Source organism: Fukomys damarensis, unplaced genomic scaffold (assembly GCF_012274545.1).
Source record: "Fukomys damarensis isolate Sample0158 unplaced genomic scaffold, DMR_v1.0_HiC HiC_scaffold_10, whole genome shotgun sequence".
Classification (NCBI taxonomy): domain Eukaryota; kingdom Metazoa; phylum Chordata; class Mammalia; order Rodentia; family Bathyergidae; genus Fukomys; species Fukomys damarensis.
This window is the reverse complement of record NW_022900922.1, coordinates 12,635,375-12,653,261: the sequence shown is the minus strand read 5'-3', so window position 1 is coordinate 12,653,261 and position 17,887 is coordinate 12,635,375. Positions and strand designations below refer to the sequence as shown.

Sequence of the window (17,887 nt, the reverse complement as noted above, 5' to 3'; positions counted from 1 at the left end):
AAAAAAAAAGCCAGGCGTGGTGTTGCATGCCTGTAATCCCAGCACTGGGGAGGCTGACGCAGGAGTATTGCTGTGAGTTCCAGACCAGCCTGGGCCACATAGTGAGTTCCAGGTCAGTCTCAACGACATAGTAAGACCCTGTCTCAAAACAAACAAACAAACAACAAAAAAACAAAACTCTTTTTAAGGCCATTAAGCAATCACTAACCCCTTTGAGGGTTACCTAAAATACTAGGATTCTTCACAGAAAAAAATCTAATAAAAACGGGTTTCCTGGATTCTGCTTCTACTGTATTGTAACTTCAAAGTTAACAAAATTAATAGACCAAGGTTATTTCAGTAGGAATGCAAGTTTTGGGGAAAAATATAGCATCTTAGTTTTAGCATACAAGGTAAACTAAACAAAATGCACTTTGGGTGACCAAAGGTAGATTAGGTCAAATTCTGATGATATAATTCTCAAACTTTCCTCTAGAGAAGATGAGAAGGGCAACAAGGACTATAACTCCAAGAAAATCTGGAACCATTCCCCTACATAGCATTTTTATAACACACTAAGTACACGGCACTAGAATTTTGTGATGAAGATTGACAACAGAGTACAGGAAACTAGCCAAATGTCCCTTCACAAACCTCAAACTTTGTAATAACTATTCTAAGAAGGTAACATGCTATATAATTTCAAAAGTATACTTGACAATACACTTCCAGAGCATTTCCAGGGAGTATTCCAGGAAATTTTGGGGGAAAGCACTTTTCTGAAGACTTAAAATTTATCCTTTAAAAGTTAAATTGTTGGGGTCCAGGGATGTAGCTCAGTGGCACAGCACCTGCCTGGCAAACATAAGCTCTGAAGTTTAATCGCAGGTACAAGAAAAAAAAAAGTTAAATTGCCTATTGTGGTGGCACATGCCTGTAATCCCAGCACTTGGAAGGCAAGGCAGAAGGACTGCAGAGTTCAAGGGCAGAAACAGAGTTTTCAAGGTCAGCCAGGGCTACATAGTGAGTTCAAGACCAGCATGAAGTACATTGTAACATCCTGGCTCAATAAACACACAAAGCATTTTTAAAAAATTAAAATGTTAAACGAGTATCCATTAAAATAAAGGGCCATCCTAAAGATGCTCTAGAAAGAGGAATCTGTGATTTTTCTTTTCTCTTTTGAAACGGGGTCTTGCTATTGTTGCCAGGGTGATCTCTAACTTTCAATCCTCGGGCCTCAGAATCCCATGCAATTGGGATTAGAAGCATCTGTCAACCATGCCTGGTGGTAGTTTCTTTTTTCTTTGGTTGTTGTGGCTTTTTGAGACAGGTGTGTAGTCCAGGCTGGCCTTGAACTCACTATGTAGCCCAGGCTGTCTTCCAACTCATGGCAATCCTCCTCCCTTAGCCTCCAAGTGCTGGATTACAGGTATGCACCACCACACCTGGCTATTTTTTTACTGTTTAAAAAAAAAGGAATTTCTTTTCCGAGAAAATTCATTAAATGAACCAAAAACTAGATCTTTGATTTTCAAAGGTTTGGTTCAAATTGGTGGTTGGCAACCCAGATACATACTAAAATCAATGGAGAAATTTTAAAAAGATCACTACCACCCAAGTACCACCACAGACCAATTATATACGGGGAGGGGGGGCTAAATGAAGGGAGTGGTGGCAGTGAAGAACTATTGTTACCATGCCCAGCTGATTCCACCATGTAATAGGAGTAGGGCAGAGTCATGTGTAAGAGACCCACATAGGGCCAATTTAAATTTTAAAAAAATAGCTGCTGGTTATGTATTCCAATGTTCCAGGGGGAAAAAAATTTGGCAGCACTTAGGACGCAATAGTTTATTTGTTTTGGTTTTCTTACCAAGAATTGAACTCGGGACCTTGCACTTGTGAGGCAGGTGGCTGAATCCCTGGCCCTATTTATTTTTTTAAGACACAAGTCTCGCTAAGTCACTAAACTGTCCAGTCACTTAAACGTGTGATCTTCCTGCATCAGCTTTTTATTTGATCTTTCTTTTTGGGGGGGGACAAATTTTCAGATCATAAGAAAAATATTTACATTCAGATTCAAACAGAATAGTATAGTAAAGATACAAGAAGGCCTTAAAAAACCCTTTAATGGGCCAGGTATTTTAGCTCAATGGTGCTGCTGCCTGCCTTTCAAGTGGGAAGACCCAACTTCCATCTCTGGTACCAAAAAAAAAAAACACCCTTTAATTAGTTAATGAATCTTTCTTTTTCCCTCTTGCTGCTAGAGATTGAACCCAGGGTCTTGTGCATAGTGTGTGCTTTACCACTGAGCTATACTCCCAGACCTGGTTAATGGACTTTTCCTTTTTAAATGGTAGAATTTCCCCTTTTTCTGATGTCAGTTAACCCCTTGTGATTATTTATATTGGCTACATGTTCTAGTCATTACATGGAAAAATGAACTAAAATTATTTAATCCTTTAGAAACAAACTCAAGGATTCACAAACTATGGCATTTATTTCAGAGCCTTTGCTTACATTTGTACAATATATTACATAATTCTTCATTGTTTGCAGATCCTAATATATACTTTATAGTTTTTATTCTATAAGCTTCTTCAACATTTTGCTGTCAACAAATCTTTACAATCCTGTACAAATTTGAGTAACTTGAAACCATTTTCAACAAAATTAGTTACTGTAAGCACACACTACAAGACTGAAAATGCTTTTCTTAGAAAAGTTGAATGTAAAGGATTAAGGTTTCTGACGTTAGCATCTACAACAAAACGCTTCAAAATTCTCACATGTCCTATTGCCAGAAAACAAATAAAACATGCCAGCCCCATTCAAAAAAAGTACATAGAACTACAATTAAAACAGTAAAACAGTCTGTACAGTAAAGTACTGTGTATTAACAGTGCCAGATATTAAATAGCTTCAATGAACACATCCGCAATATACAAATGTCTTACAAAGGTGAAGAATTAAATACAAGTGCCAAACAGAACAGAGATTGGAATCATAACATAAAGTCAATACAAGTAAAAACAATTTTGTGTTCCTTTTGGATTTTATACAAGGCATGTAATTTTATAGACCTACCACCCCAATTAGCTATTTATACTTAAAATAACAACCATCTTTCTGAGACAGTTCATACAAACAACCTTGAACCATACTAATAAGTTTGTTCCTGAAATCCTTTTGTTGTAGCTCATAATAAAATAAGCAATACAAATGAATTATCTGTATTTAAGGGAAAAAGAAACATTTACAAGAAAACACAAAAATATAACTGTTATAATTCATTATGAATAAATATACACTTTGAACTGGCTAAGTACAATCTATACATTGTTTAAGATTTAATACAGTTTATTAGCCATTTTCTTTTTCACACAATGTATATCAAAATTAAAAAAAAATACTGATTTATAGAAAAATGGCAAAGTACAGTAGTTCCGTTCCAATTTGAAGGGGCATGAAAAGCCACTGCAAGACCTTTTAGCCTAATTCAAACCTGTAAACATGTTCAGTCCTTTTTAAAGAGAATCTTTAATATTTGGTTACCAGGATTGATGTCTGATATCCTGTTAACTACAGGTTTTAAATTTATTACATGTGCTTGACTTATACAATTAAAGCCACCTTAAGATGACTTGCGTTAAAAAACAATTAGCTTGTACAAATGAAAATAGGTTCATATTTTTCATAAATAAATGGAAAAATATCAAATGTTCCAGCTTTTAACAAAATACAAGGGAATACATATACAGTAAGTTATCTTAGCATGTTCTGGCCCACCCCTAACTATGCTTACTGTATTGTCTCTACAGGCAGTGAAAAGCCTCCATTTGACACAGTGGAAGGCCTTCAAGTTACCAGACACTCAATTCCCAGACAAGTTGGAAACAATTATTGCTTGAGGAAAAGCAGTTCATTGTACTTTTTCTTCATAAAAAAGTGCACTTAAGTGCCAAGTCAGCTTGTCAAGAAACAATTTTTAAATATAAAATAGTGCTTGTCTGATATATTTTTTTTTTGTGCCACTGTGCAGTATAAAAAAAAGATGTGGCCTTCAATAGCCATTAAGTGCAAAGTGCTTTAGCAAGTCCTGCTGTCACCTGCACTCAACTGACATTCCATTTTGTGATGTGCTGGACATTGATGGTTCAGCTAACGTTAACATAACAGCAGCTGTTATGGAACTGGATGAAGGTGAAGAGGAGGAGGAAGATGTAGCAGCACCTAAAGGAAAGGGAGACCATACCAAGAGCTTAATATAATATATCTAACAACAGAAAGAAACTAAAATTTTGTTGTATTCTTCAAGATGATTTCGCCTAAAAAAGCAATCATTTCTCTCTGTACCACAACGTAAAGAAAGGAAAACCTAGCCATCTCTCAAGCAACTAAATGGTGCCCAAACAGGGGAGAAATAATTAAAAAAAGTATAGACCAAGGATAGCTTCTGTGTGGATGACAGTGGGAGAAAAATTGTGGGTCCAGTCAGTAAGCAATGTAGAATATACTTTCTGCAACAAATTGCAAAAAGAGTTTTGACTCAAACAGGCAAAGTCTAGAATCTACCCAAAACATACTTCCTCCCTTACTATATCCTCCACCTTTTGCACTTGGACTTTTCTCATAAATTTAAATGGCTATAAGAATAGGAGGCTAACCAGACATGGTGGTACATTCCTATAATCACAGCTACATGAGGCTGAGGCAGCAGGACCCAGAGTTCAAAGCCAGCACTGGCAAGTTAATGAGACCCTATCTCATACATATTCATATGTATATATGTAAAAGGGCTGGGGATGTATGTAGCTCAGTGCTCCCTGGATTCAGTCCTGAGGACTGCTAAAAAAAAAAAAAAAAAAAAAAAAAAAAAAAGAAAAAGAAAAGATGCTAAGTTGGGGGGAAAAAACCTCCATTGTTCAACAACTGCATCCTCCACCAATTGGTTTATGAAGGAAATAGCACATTTTCCTCAGAAAAGTCCTCTCCCGGTCACAAATTAGTACTTAAAAAGGAGTATTTTTAAAGGATCATATGCCCATTCATTCAATACAGGGGAGTAAACTGGAAATGGAAATCTTTGCCTCATTATTACCAGTTGCTTCATATTCTTTAAAAATCTAGGAAAAAAAGATGGAAAAGTATTGTCCCATAGCTACATTTTTGTAAAGAAAATTGTACCATAATAGAGCCATACTCATTTGTTTATGCATCATGAGAGATTTCAATCAACAACAGGCTAAGTAGTTTCTACAGAGACCTGGTGACCCTCACAGCTTAAAATATTTACTGTCTCTCTATCTCTATGTTGTCTGCATCACCTGTTCTAGAGAAATTTACCACTAGAATCTTCAGGTATGATAAGCAAATTGAAAATTTGTAGATTTATCGAGGGCCGGGGATTTAGCTCAGCGGTTCGGTGGCCTGCCTTGCAAGCGTAAGGACCCGAGTTCAATCCCCGGTACAAAAAAAAAAATTTGTAGATTTAATAATGCCTTTAAAATCAGGAGTGAAAACTGTGTCGTCTCCCCCCGCACCGCCACGGGATTGAACCCAGGGCTTCCCCAAACTATTTTTTGTTTTAGGTCAGGGTCTTGCACAGTAGTTCAGCTGACCAAGCTAGACTTGAACTATCATTCTTCCTGCCTCAGCTTCCCAGAGTTCTAAAATTACAGGTGCACACCACGACCTCTGCCTCTTGCTATTTTAAAACAATGTATTTTTGGCTGGGAATTTAGCTCAGTGGTGCCACTGCCTGCCTAGCAAGCGCAAGGTCCCAAGTTCAATCCGTAGTACCAAACAAACAAATAAACAAACAAAAAAACACCAATGTTTTTTAAGAGATTATTCCATGTCAGTATACAGGACTCTTTTTTTTTCTAAGATTGAATGGTAATCAACTATATTTATAACATGAAATTCATTTAATTCCTAACCTTCTTTGTTACCAACAAAAAAAGTCAAATATTTTGTGCACTATAAACAAAATTTTAAATATTTTATTTTCCTCAACCTGATCATAAAATTTTTTTGTTTATTTTTTGTTTTGCTTTTCAGACAAGAGTCTCACTATGTAGCCCAAGGTGGGCCTCAAACTCAACTGGCTCAGCATCCCCAGAGCTGGGATTACAGGTGTACACACCACCATATCTGGCTGATCATAAATCTTAGGATTTCTACCTGCTGTTATTTTTGTTGTTGTTTTTGAGATAGGGTTTCCTAATGTTGCCGAGGCTGGCCTTGCCCTGCCTCAGCTTTCTAAGCAGCTGGAATTACTGCAGTTATGTGCCACTGTACCCAGCTTCAATCTGACATAAAAATATTTGTGTAATAAACTTTCGTGGCTACATATTTTTCCTACAGAAATAATCTCAAAAGAGAAATTATCTATGCTCTAAATATATTGACAAAATGTTTTCAAAGAACTATGCAAAGCTTCCAGTAATTTATAGATATAAATTTCACTATACCTCTCCTAGAATTATTTTAGATTTGTATATATGCATATATGAAATTTTGTTATTACTGTTTTATCTTTTGCCTAAGAATGATACCTTTTTTGATTTGCATTTCTTTAGTTACCACAGCAACACTTTTATACAGATTTTTAATGGTATTTAGAAATAGAGCTAAGGGCCCAGAATTTACCTCAGTGGTTTCGCTGCCTGCCTTGTAAGCACAAGGGCCTGAGTTCGATCTCTGGTACCAAAAAAACAAAAACAAAAACAAAAAAACTTAAAATGCTAACTCCCCCAAATAAGCATCTATTTAGCAGAAATCACTCATTACAGGGAATCTGATTAACCAAATAGAACACTGTTTTGAAGGAGCTGTTTCTGGATCCATGTCTTATAAGAAACTTCTATTTAAAAAACAAAAGACTTTGCTGACATAACAGTGAAAACTATAGTAAAATCAAATAATTAACTATTATTGAAGACTGAACTCAGGAACTTGCTCTTGTGAAGCAGGCGACGGAACCACTGAGCTAAATCCCGTCACTACAACTGATTTTTAATTACCTTTTTTTTTGGTACTGGGGATCAAACTCGGGTCCTAACGCTTGCGAGGCAGGCCACTGAACCGCTGAGCTAAATCCCCTGGCCCAATTTTTAATTACTTTTAAATGGTTTCATGACATCAAATACCGTGGTACCTAGGTTTATGGACTTAATTTGTTTTAATTTGCTTTGGAAAAAATGGTCGTGTTTGGGTTTGTGCAGGAAAGATGGCCACTGTCATGTTTGTCACCCAATGTAGAATTTGCAAACAAAAACAAAATTTTGTCAAATGTTTTTACTTGCAAATCAAACTGTTGCAAACAAAAAAAAAATTTTTTTTTGATAATTTTTTTAAATTGAATCCTAGGCTTCTGCGCTGAAATACACCTCCAGTGCTTTTTCTTTTTTCTTTTGATAGGGTCTTGTTGAGTCACTTAAGGTTCCCTGGTAGGACTCAAACTTGTGACCTTCTTGACTCAGCACCCTAGACAGCTTCAATTACAGGTATGCACCACTGCACCTGGCTTCATCCCCACTTCTAAAAGCTGGCTTGCCCCATACTTGTACCCGTATTTCTTTCCTAGGAGATCTACTAAAATACTGAGGTTATGAAAACCATTTTGATAACTGAAGTATTATGGAGAAGCCAATGATTTGAAAATGACATACTAGTCCTAAATTCAGAGTTACAAACTTACGTATCTAACTCTATTTCGTATTTCTATTTGGATGTGTAAAGGCACATTTAACATAGCTAAAACACAACATTTTGTCCCAGTTATACTTCCCAATCCACATTTTATTTTTTTCTAGGTCTGCCCCATTTCCAAACATGACATGATGGGTCCAGCTGTTCCTGTCAAAAGCCTAGAAATCACGCTCAATTTCTTTCTTTCCTTTATCCACTGCATCCAATCATAAGCAAAGCTATTAAATTGACATTAACTGCTTTCTATCTCTATTCAACCATCCTGCTCTAAGTCACTAATCCCTATGTGAACTAACGAATGACTTCTGTCATCATCAACTTTTACCACTGTCCCCTCTATAGTTCACGTGTACCATGCAGCAGACAATAATATTTAAAAACAGATCACATCAGCTGGGTGCTATAATCTCAGCCACTTGAAAGACTGACGCAGGAGGATCCCAAGTTCAAGGACAAACTGACCAACATAATGAAATCTTATCTTAAAATGAAAAGTTTGAGGGCTGGGGATTTAGCTCAGTGGTTCCAGCAGCTGCTTCGCAAATGCAAGGACCCGAGTTCGATCCCCAGTACCAAAAAAAAAGTTTGAAAGGGGGGTTGGGCATGTAGCTCAGTGCAAGGCCTCGGGTTCAATTCTCTGGTACTGAGAAGGGGAAAAAATGTCATTTTCTTCTCTAAAACTTTCTAAACTAAATGCCCACACATTTCACTTAGAATAAAATGGAATTCCTAATTTTGGCCTGCATGACCCCTTATGATCTGCCCTCTGCTTACCTTACTGATAACCCTTCCACTTTCACACAACAGTTTTAACATAACAGCTTCAGAAGTCATCCAAGTGCATTCTGACCTTAGAGTCATGGTTCCTAACTTGGGCTGATTTTATTCCCCCACAATCACCATCACCACTACCACAATGAGTTTGTATGACAATGTGTAATGACATTTCTGGTGGTCACACTGTGAAGTGCTACTGGCATCTAATGGAGAGTGGCCAGAAATGTTAATTATCCTAACTTGCAAAGGAAAAGTCATCCAGAGCAAAAAATAATCTGGCTGAATATGTTCATAGTGCCACATGAGGAACCCTGGCTTACAGATACATGCAACTCACTCTGCCCAGAACTTTTGTTATGAACTCATTTGGGCACTCCTAAAATATTCCATGTTGTAGCCCTCACTGCTAATGTGTATGTATTCACAGACAGAGAGGCAATAAAACAAGTGTAGGGCCCTCGTATGATAAGACTGGTGTTTGTATGCAGAGGCGGCATCTGAAATGTTTCTGCACACACAGAGGCCATGTGTGGCCATGTGCCTTGTCAAGAAGGCACCCATCTATGAATAAACATGATAGGCCTCAAGAAAAACAAAATTGCCTGGTGGCATTTTAACCTTGGAGTTTTAGCCGCCTTTAGAACTTAAACCAGGCATGGTGGCACACGTCTGTAATCCCAGCACTCGGGGAGGCTGAGGCAGGAGGATTGCTGTGAGTTGAAAACCAGCCTGGGCTACAAAGTGAGTTCCAGGTCAGTTTCAACTAGTGAGCCCCGTCTCAAAAAAACAGACAAACAAACAAAGTATAGAACTAAAATAAAAATAAAGCCCTGATATTCAAGTTACCTAGTCTGTGGCAAAGTAAGATGACTTTTCCCCCCAGATTTTACTTCTCTTACTTCTACTTAACATTTCAGGTCTTACTGAAAATGTTCTGATGATTTGTAACAGAAAATAACTTGGGCTGGGGATTTAGTTCAGTGGCAGAGCACCTGCCTTGCAACCACAAAGTTTTGATACATTGTTAGCAGGAATGTTAATGTCAATTAGTGTATCCATTATGCAAAACAGTACTGATGTTCCTCAAAACTTAACAACATTACATTATTATGGCTTGTATCTAGATGTCCCTCCCAAAGCCTGATGTAGTCATAGGTGGAGCTTTTTGGAGGTGGCTGGATCTGGAGTGTGTCATGCTGGGATTAAGGATATGATATTAAGATTAAAGCTGGCCCACCCCGGGCGCGAGTGCTTTTATTGCTGTTAAGGCAGGCAACCTGGATAGAATAAAAGGAACAGAAAGAGGGGCTGCTGTTGTTGCTTGCTGCTTCACTGTTTTGTTGCATTCTACCTAGCACAAACTGTTCCTCCTTTGCGATGCTCTTTTGTCATGCCACCTGGTCTGGAGCCAGCTGATTATGGACTGAAACCTCTACAAACTGTAAGTTATAATAAACCTTTCCTCCTCTAACTTTGGGTATGGGGGTATTTTCTTTCAGTAATGAGAAAAAAGTAAGACAGACATGATCCAGCAATCCCACTACTGAGTATATATCCTAAGAATATGAAATCAGTGTGTAAAAAAGATAACAGCATTCTCATTTACTAGCACTGTTCACAACAGCCAAGACATGGAATCAACCTAAGCATGTGCACTAACAGATAAATGGATGAAGAAAATGTGTTATATAGACAACAAAATACTATTCAGCTGTAAAAAGGGTAAAATCTTGTCATCTTTAACAAGGATGAACCTGAAGATCATAAGTTAAACAAGCCAAACACAAAAAGCACATGAGTTAACTCTTATGTAAAGACTAACAAGATGAGCTCACACAAGTACAAAGTCAAATAGTGGTTACCACAGCTGGGAGGTGGAGCAGAGGGAGCCAAGGCAAAAATTAGTAATGGTTACAACATCACAGCCAGGCAGGAGGAGTAAGCTTTAGTATACTATGCCACAAAGGGTAATATAGTGAAAAATACTTGATTGTATATAATTGAAAACAGCTAAAATACAGGATTTTCAAAGTTCTCATAACTAAGAAATGATCAATGCAGGAGATGGTAACTTAAATATCTTGGGTTGATCATTGCACAATGTATAAATGTGCTACACTTTATTGCTTTAAAGATGTATGATTATCTGTCAATTTAAAAATATTTTTTATATAAAGTAACAAAGATGAAATTTAAATATTTAACGTCCCTCAATTTCTTCATAGTGCTTTTCACTATATAACATTATCAATTTTGGGGGGCCAAGTGTGAGCTCCAAGGAAAGTGAACACTAGGATTTGAGGTCTTTTTTTATTCCCTATTTTTAGATGAGGAAAATTAAGTAGAAAACATCCAAGTACCTGGATAAAGATACACAGACATAAACCCACATTAACTATACAGTAATTATAAACTGGTTAATGTTAAAGTAAGCTAAAAATACTTACTTTCTCTTTCTTTCTTCTTCAAACGCTTTCTCCTCCGATCAATGGAAGCTACTTCAGATTTTAATGACAGATAATGTTTCCTGATTTCTTGCAGTTTTTCTTGAAGAATTGTGATGCGCTCAGCACTTGTCATATTTTCCAGGTCCGCTGCCAATTTAAAAATTTTAATACATTTTTAAAACCAAAAAGAGAAAACAACATGGCTGGAGAACAAAGTGGAAGCAGATAAACTTTAAAAAAAAGTTTATAAGCCTAAAAATGATAAGTTTAATAAAAAATATGTAACCTTTAAAACTGTTAAATAAAAACCAGAAAAACATCCCCTAATGCTTTTTGATGCCTATCCAAAAATAAAAATTACAAAAATCCTGGTACCATATTTGACTGTTGGAGATTTACACAAAAAAAGATGCACTGTTCAGATAAAACAAATATGGTTAAACAGTTCTACTGTGACCAAAAGTACTGGCAATTGTGACAACCGTGGAAAGAGACAATATAACCCCTTCAGAACACATACAGCTTGGCCTTAAAAAACAAGATGGCCAGGGCCAGGCATGGTGGTGCACACCTGTAACTCCCAGCACTTGGGAGGCTGAGGCAGGAGGATCGCTGTGAGTTCAAGACCAGCCTGGGCTACAAAGTGAGTTCCAGGTCAGTCTCAACTACATAGTGAGAAGCTGTCTCAAAACAAACAAACAAACAAACAAACAAACAAACACAAGCTGGTCACAAAAAATAACTTTTCATGTTTATATTAAGTATCAGTCAACTGCTAGGCATGGGCCTCAGAGGTTAAAAAATTCTACAGATTAAAAAAGGTTTAAAAGGACCCCCTCCAAAAATTAAAAAAAAACTCCTGCCCTGCAAAAAATACAAAATACCTTAAAAGGGCATCCAAAAAATTACACATAAATATGATAAATGTAATTGATAAACTCATTCACCGCTGCTATAAGCAGACCAAAAATTAGCCTCTGAATGCTAAATTTGTACACCACTCACCATGATGACTTTATAAGGCAACTGACATCATGAGTGAACTGCCCTTAGAGCCAATAAAGCTTACTATGTAACCCTTACTCAGCTACCCATTACATATAATTGATATAGATTCAATGAGGGGTAAAGAGTTACCCCAAAAACAAAGAAATAAATAACACAAAAAACTTTTATAATCTAAAAACCTACAAAATGTTAAAAAATATATAAAATAACTTCTGTTTCTTAACAACAATCTGCTTTGTTTAGTTCAAATTGATACCAGAGGCACTGACCCTAAAGACATCTGGCCTTTTCCCTAACCTTAAACACCTCCTTTCTGTACACTAAAATAGATAGCTAAAAAAATCTTAAGATAAACTTAAGTATAAAAAATTGTTACATCTGAGTTAAAGTAAACTATCTTATTACTGTAATTTATATATGGATAATATAAATTTTTAAAATAAAATACAACACCTAAATAAGATCGTGGCTATAAAACCCATAAAAAGAGAGCTACAACCCAGTAAGAGGTCAATCACTGGCACTGCCATTTTAAATGTGACTGACCCTTTTCTGGCAAAATAAACTTTTTATTTTACTTTCATTCAGTTCTTGTCTCTATGTGCGTGTCACTTGCCAATTCTTTCCCCAACAGTTTTGGTTTTATCACAGGCTATTGATATGTAGTTCAGGCTACCCTTGAACTCTAAAGGCCCAGCCTAGCCTTAACCTTGCCATCCTCCTACTTCAGCCCAAGTATTGGGATTACTGGAAAATGCCTTGCTAATCAGCTTTAATATTGTATATACTCTAGGGCAGAGGATTTAGTTCAGCAGCACAGTGCCTGTCTCACAAGCATAAGGTCCTGAGTTTGATCCCCAGTACAATCAATCAATAAATGGCCAGGAATTTAGCTCAGTGGCACCATGTACACCTAGAGTCCTAAGTTTGATCCCTGGTATCAGAAAAAAAAATTGTATATATTCTTGAATGACAGAACTCTGAATAAATATTTCTCTTCTGTCCTCATTTTGTTAAAAGATTTTTTTATGAATGTGTTTAACTTTTAAATTGATAATATTTTTAAAACCTGGAAAAGTTTGTAGTCAATATTCTCATAATACATGGTAAATTCTTTTAAAAATTTGCCAGGAATAGCAATTCTAGCATTAGGGTGTCTGAGGTGGGAGAAATACAAGTTCAAAGTCAGCCTGGACTGGGCCAGAGATTTTTAGCTCAGTTGGTTTCACCACCTGCCTTGCAAGCACAAGGTCCCAGGTTCGATCCCAGGTTCAATCCCTGGTACAAAAAAAAAAAAAAAAAAAAAAAAAAAAAAAAAAAAAAAAAGAAAGAAAGAAAGAAAGAAAACAAAGTAAGCCTGGACTACATAGTGAAGCTCTGCGCCCTGCCCTCGCCCCCCACAATTATAACACCTTCTTACTTACAAAGACAGCTTAATTATCAATCTATGCCAAATCTTGACTTATTTGTACCCCAATCTACTCTCCATCCCATACACTATGGTTGTTTCCTTTTTCTTTTTCAGTAGCGCTGGGGATTGAATCCAGGCTTTGTGCATGCTACCAAGTGCTCTATCACTGAGCCATGTTCCCAGTAAAACACTGTATTATTCTAAAGCATATTGTATCAAAAGTATCTAGTGATGAGGCTAGGGATGTAAATGGTAGGTCACTTGCTCAGCACACAGAAGACTCTTTTGTTTGATCCCTAGTACCACCAAGAAAAAAAGAGTCACTGATGAGATAGGCCTCAACTACCTTAAAACTTTTCTGTGACCAAAAGTACTGGCAACTGTGACAACTGTGAAAAGAGACAATATAACCCCTTAAGAATACATACAGCTTGGCCTTAAAAAACAAGATGGCCAGGGCTGGGCATGGTGGTGCACACCTGTAATCCCAGCACTTGGGAGGCTGAGGCAGGAGGATCGCTGTGAGTAATTTGTATATTCAGATCAAGATCCACATAAGGTCTATACTTAGTAACTAGTAATTTTAAAATTGGTATAGGTTCTGTTTTAGAGCATAGGCATTAAAGGTAACTAGTATGAAGTTCCTACTGCTTAATTACCAATCTATCTCACTTACACATCTGAAAACTCCATTTGTAAACTTTGGGTAAGCGACTACTGGACTCCTTGAGATCAGGATCCTTATCCCCATTCTTTCCACATTTTCCCGGAGACTGCACCCTTGCAGGAGATTTGGAACTATGGGACTTCAGTCCAGTGGAGCCTGATTTGACTGGCTGAGTCTTAGTTACACTTTCACCAGCTGAAAGTTCTTCACTATCACTACTGTTTGCTGAGGGAAAAAAAGGAAAACATTAATAAGGTAACAATGAATTTGTTACAATTTTAATAGACAATTTAAAATGAGGCATTTGAATTTACTACAGTAAACAATCTACCTATAAATCCAAGAAAATCATATACAAATGCAGAAGTATCTTAAGGAAAAACAATCTCTTCTTACCTGAACTGCCAATAATATTTTTGTTAATAATTATAGTAATCTTCCATTACATTAGACTATCACATATATAGTAATCAGCTCAATTTTTATTATGTTTATTAGAAACACAGAATATAGCATCTTTTAAACTGACTCAATATAAACCCTTCTTCACTTTAATACTTTAGGCTCTATGCATGTAATGATTCCCAATTCTTTTGGCCAAACAATAATAATAATGATGTATAGTCACCACATTCAATAAACAATTCCTTGGGCAAAAACTAAATTTCTTCCTACTGTAGATTGTGGAATGAAAGAGAACACTGGTCTCCCCCTTGTAAATTTTATATTCAGAAATGTATGAAGAATTCAGAATTCTGTATAGCAACTGTTACATTTGACTTTGCTAATTAAGCTTCACTAGTAAGACAGAAATAACCAACCTTGAGAGACTGCCATGAGATTAGGTGACAGGTACTGATACAAATTACCTCTTTCAGGATATAAAGTATTATTTTAAATTCCATCAGAATTAGTTCTCTATAACGAATTATTCTGGTTAACTCATTTTGATTTACTATGGCAGAAACCCATTAATTAACATGGGCAAATACAGTCAAAGGCTTTATCTCTATATAGGTGTTATTTACTAACTCTGGAAATGAGTCCTTTTAGGAAATCATTTAAATGGTAAAATCTTGAAGACAAAACCACCATAGTGTAAGAAAATACCTTCAATAGGCTAGCAGTTATATGAAATAATTGATGACCACTCTGGCATATATTTACTGATTCTTCAATTAAAAGTAGCCACCAAAAAAATAAAACAAACACTAAAACCAAAAAGGTATTCCAAATAGTAAAAGTACATAGCCAACTCCTCCCACTGTGACATCTTGGGAACAAAGAAGCTCCAGCACTCTTTTACAGGTAACTTTTATAAGAATTCCCTCCCCCAACACTCCCATTGCTGCTCTGGAGCCCCTGGCAATTCCTAGCTAAGCCACCCATGGCTCAGCCCCGCTCTATCACTGGCCTGCCTCAGCCTCTGGGCCCCAAGGAATGCCATATTCACCGCCTGGAAGTCATAGGGGCTCAGCAGAACCTCAGGGAGCTGGCCGAATAACCCTTTTCTGCACTGAAGTGCAGCCAACCGGCTGCTAGCAAAGGTCAGGCAGTGGAGGTGGCAGGAGGTTCCTGGAAGAGCAGCAGGAGGTCAGTGTGGGGCACCTGAAAAAAAATTCTTTACATATTTTCTGCTTCTTAGTTGTCTACAAAAAGAAGAGATCAAATGTGCAGTCCTCAGTATTACATTCTCTGCAGGTAGATGAATAATAACTGATAAAGTCCTTAGTTGGCGCACACTAAGGAGTTTGTAGCCTCTCGGGTCACATGGTTTGGGGCATCAAAGATAAAACGTCACAGACTGGAATTGTTGGAATTATCCCTCTAAGGCTATCTTGACTGTGTAATTCCATGCTGATTTTGCCTTGAAGAATTACTAACAATCAATTTCACTGTAATAAAAGTATTGCATAACTGAAGTATACGTAACACATACAAAAACAAGTAGAAAGCACCCGATACTATAAACATCATGTCTACATTATGCTGGTTATCATTCTGAAAAGGATTACCTGAACATACCAGCAATCAATACCAAAGCTGAGTAACACCAGCTTACTTACTCCTAAAATTCATCCAGGATCAGAAAAATTTTGTTTTTTTTTTAAATCAAGAATAGAGATAAAATAAAATGTCAGACTATCCCATAGCAAGAGAACTCTTTTCTGAATAGCAGAAATATACAGGCTGTAATTTTCTTATTTTAAAAATGAGAGAGAGATTACACACTTACTGCCTTTTCCTTTCTTCTTGTTGTTTACCACTGTTGCTTTATGGCTTCTTTTCTGCTTTTTTGATGAGCTTCCTCCTCCCTGAGAATCTTTCATTCTTTTCTGACCTGCAGAGGCTACAATGAAAAAGAAATTAAGTAACACAAAATAAAACCAAACATTCCATAGGTATTATTTCCTCATTTTAGAAAAAAAAATTGAAACTAGATGTTCTTTATGAGATTTATAAATTATCACAAAAACTGCTATAAAATTTTAACAGATTATCACTGATGAAGCTGAACTCTAACACATAATAAAAGTTAGGTTTTACTAAAGTGTGCAGCAACCTTAGAAAATTCACATATAAAAAGAAAATAAGTTTTCAATATAGTACTGGGAGTTTATGAGTCTAGTACTTAAAAAACAGTATACACTGTACTCTAAAAATAAAAATTGAAATGGGTTAGGATTCAGTAAAACCAAATTAAGATTAGTTACAAGATGAAATGTTAATTAATATAATTTTCAAATAATATAACATTAATGAGATTAGTTTTAGCAATAATTCATACTTTTTTGTTTTTATAAAGTTATTTCAAGAATAACTTTGCTGCCAGGGCACTGTTTGGTCAACACATATACCATTTACAAACCCAACATGGTAGCCCTAAGAAACATTCCATCTTCTTGGTAAGAAATTACTCTAAAACATTATATATAATGTCTACAATTAGCTCAAGACCAATTTTCACTAAGATCCCTGTCGCATTTCTCTGTATTAATCATGAGGTCCTCAGTCTCTGTGTCTAATTTATTTTTATATATATATATATTCCCCCCCTCTCAGAGACTACAAAATAAGCTTTACCTCTCACAAACTAATAAAGTACTAACTCCATTTGTTCCAGTATCAGATACAACACATTTTATATAAATTACCATTGGTCTTGTAACCAATATTAAATCGCCTATTAGTATATATAACATGGCTTCCTAAATTAAAAATGTTTTTTTGGTTGTTTATTTTTTTCTTTCTTAGTACCAGGGATTGAACTTGGTACCTTGTGCTTGTGAGGCAGGCAGTAGAACCACTCAGCCAAATCCCTGGCCCAGTTAAAAATGTTTTTAATGGGTCACACCTTAGTTATGATTTTTTCTAAGTCTGTTTTAATGTAATAAAGTAAGTGAAACATAAATAAAGTGACATATATGGAGTATACTGAAAGAATCTTGAAAATAATTGCCAGGTTTCTCTAAGAAATAAAAACTTTATGTAGGCTACCTTAGAGGGAAATACTGTATCTATACAGTAGAGCCTACATTTTTACTTTAATATGTGGATTTGTCAATATCCTTAATAGGAAAATGTATTAAAATTAGGTCATATATATAGGTGCACAGGTCACTGGGATGGCCAACTGGTTAAGGCACTGGACTTAAGATCTAAATAGGTGCACAAGACACTCAGATACGGGGGTACACATCTGTAATCCCAGCAATCTGCGAGGCAGAGGTGGGAGGATCACAAATTTGAGCTTATCCTGGGTAACTCAACAAGAACCTGCATCAAAACAAAAATATAAACAAAAGGCTGGGGATGTAATTCAGTGTGAAGACCCTGGATTCAATCCCTAGTATAAAAAAAAAAAAAAAAAAAAAAGAA

General features: G+C 36.4%; 1 protein-coding gene across 3 annotated transcripts in view; it reads right to left on the bottom strand.

Annotated features, from left to right (window-relative positions):
- Window positions 1-2,477: 2,477 nt before the first annotated feature.
- Arid4b (AT-rich interaction domain 4B) overlaps window positions 2,478-17,887 on the bottom strand; it is a 146,675-nt gene continuing 131,265 nt past the window's right edge. For all 3 annotated transcript variants that reach the window (XM_010621972.2, XM_010621970.3, XM_010621973.3), the window contains 4 exons: window positions 16,245-16,358; window positions 14,018-14,233; window positions 10,923-11,069; window positions 2,478-4,215 (listed from right to left, as the gene is read on the bottom strand). In XM_010621972.2, coding sequence (XP_010620274.1) covers window positions 4,088-4,215; window positions 10,923-11,069; window positions 14,018-14,233; window positions 16,245-16,358 — 605 coding nt within the window. In that variant the 3' untranslated portion in view covers window positions 2,478-4,087. The remainder of the gene's footprint in view (window positions 4,216-10,922; window positions 11,070-14,017; window positions 14,234-16,244; window positions 16,359-17,887) is intronic.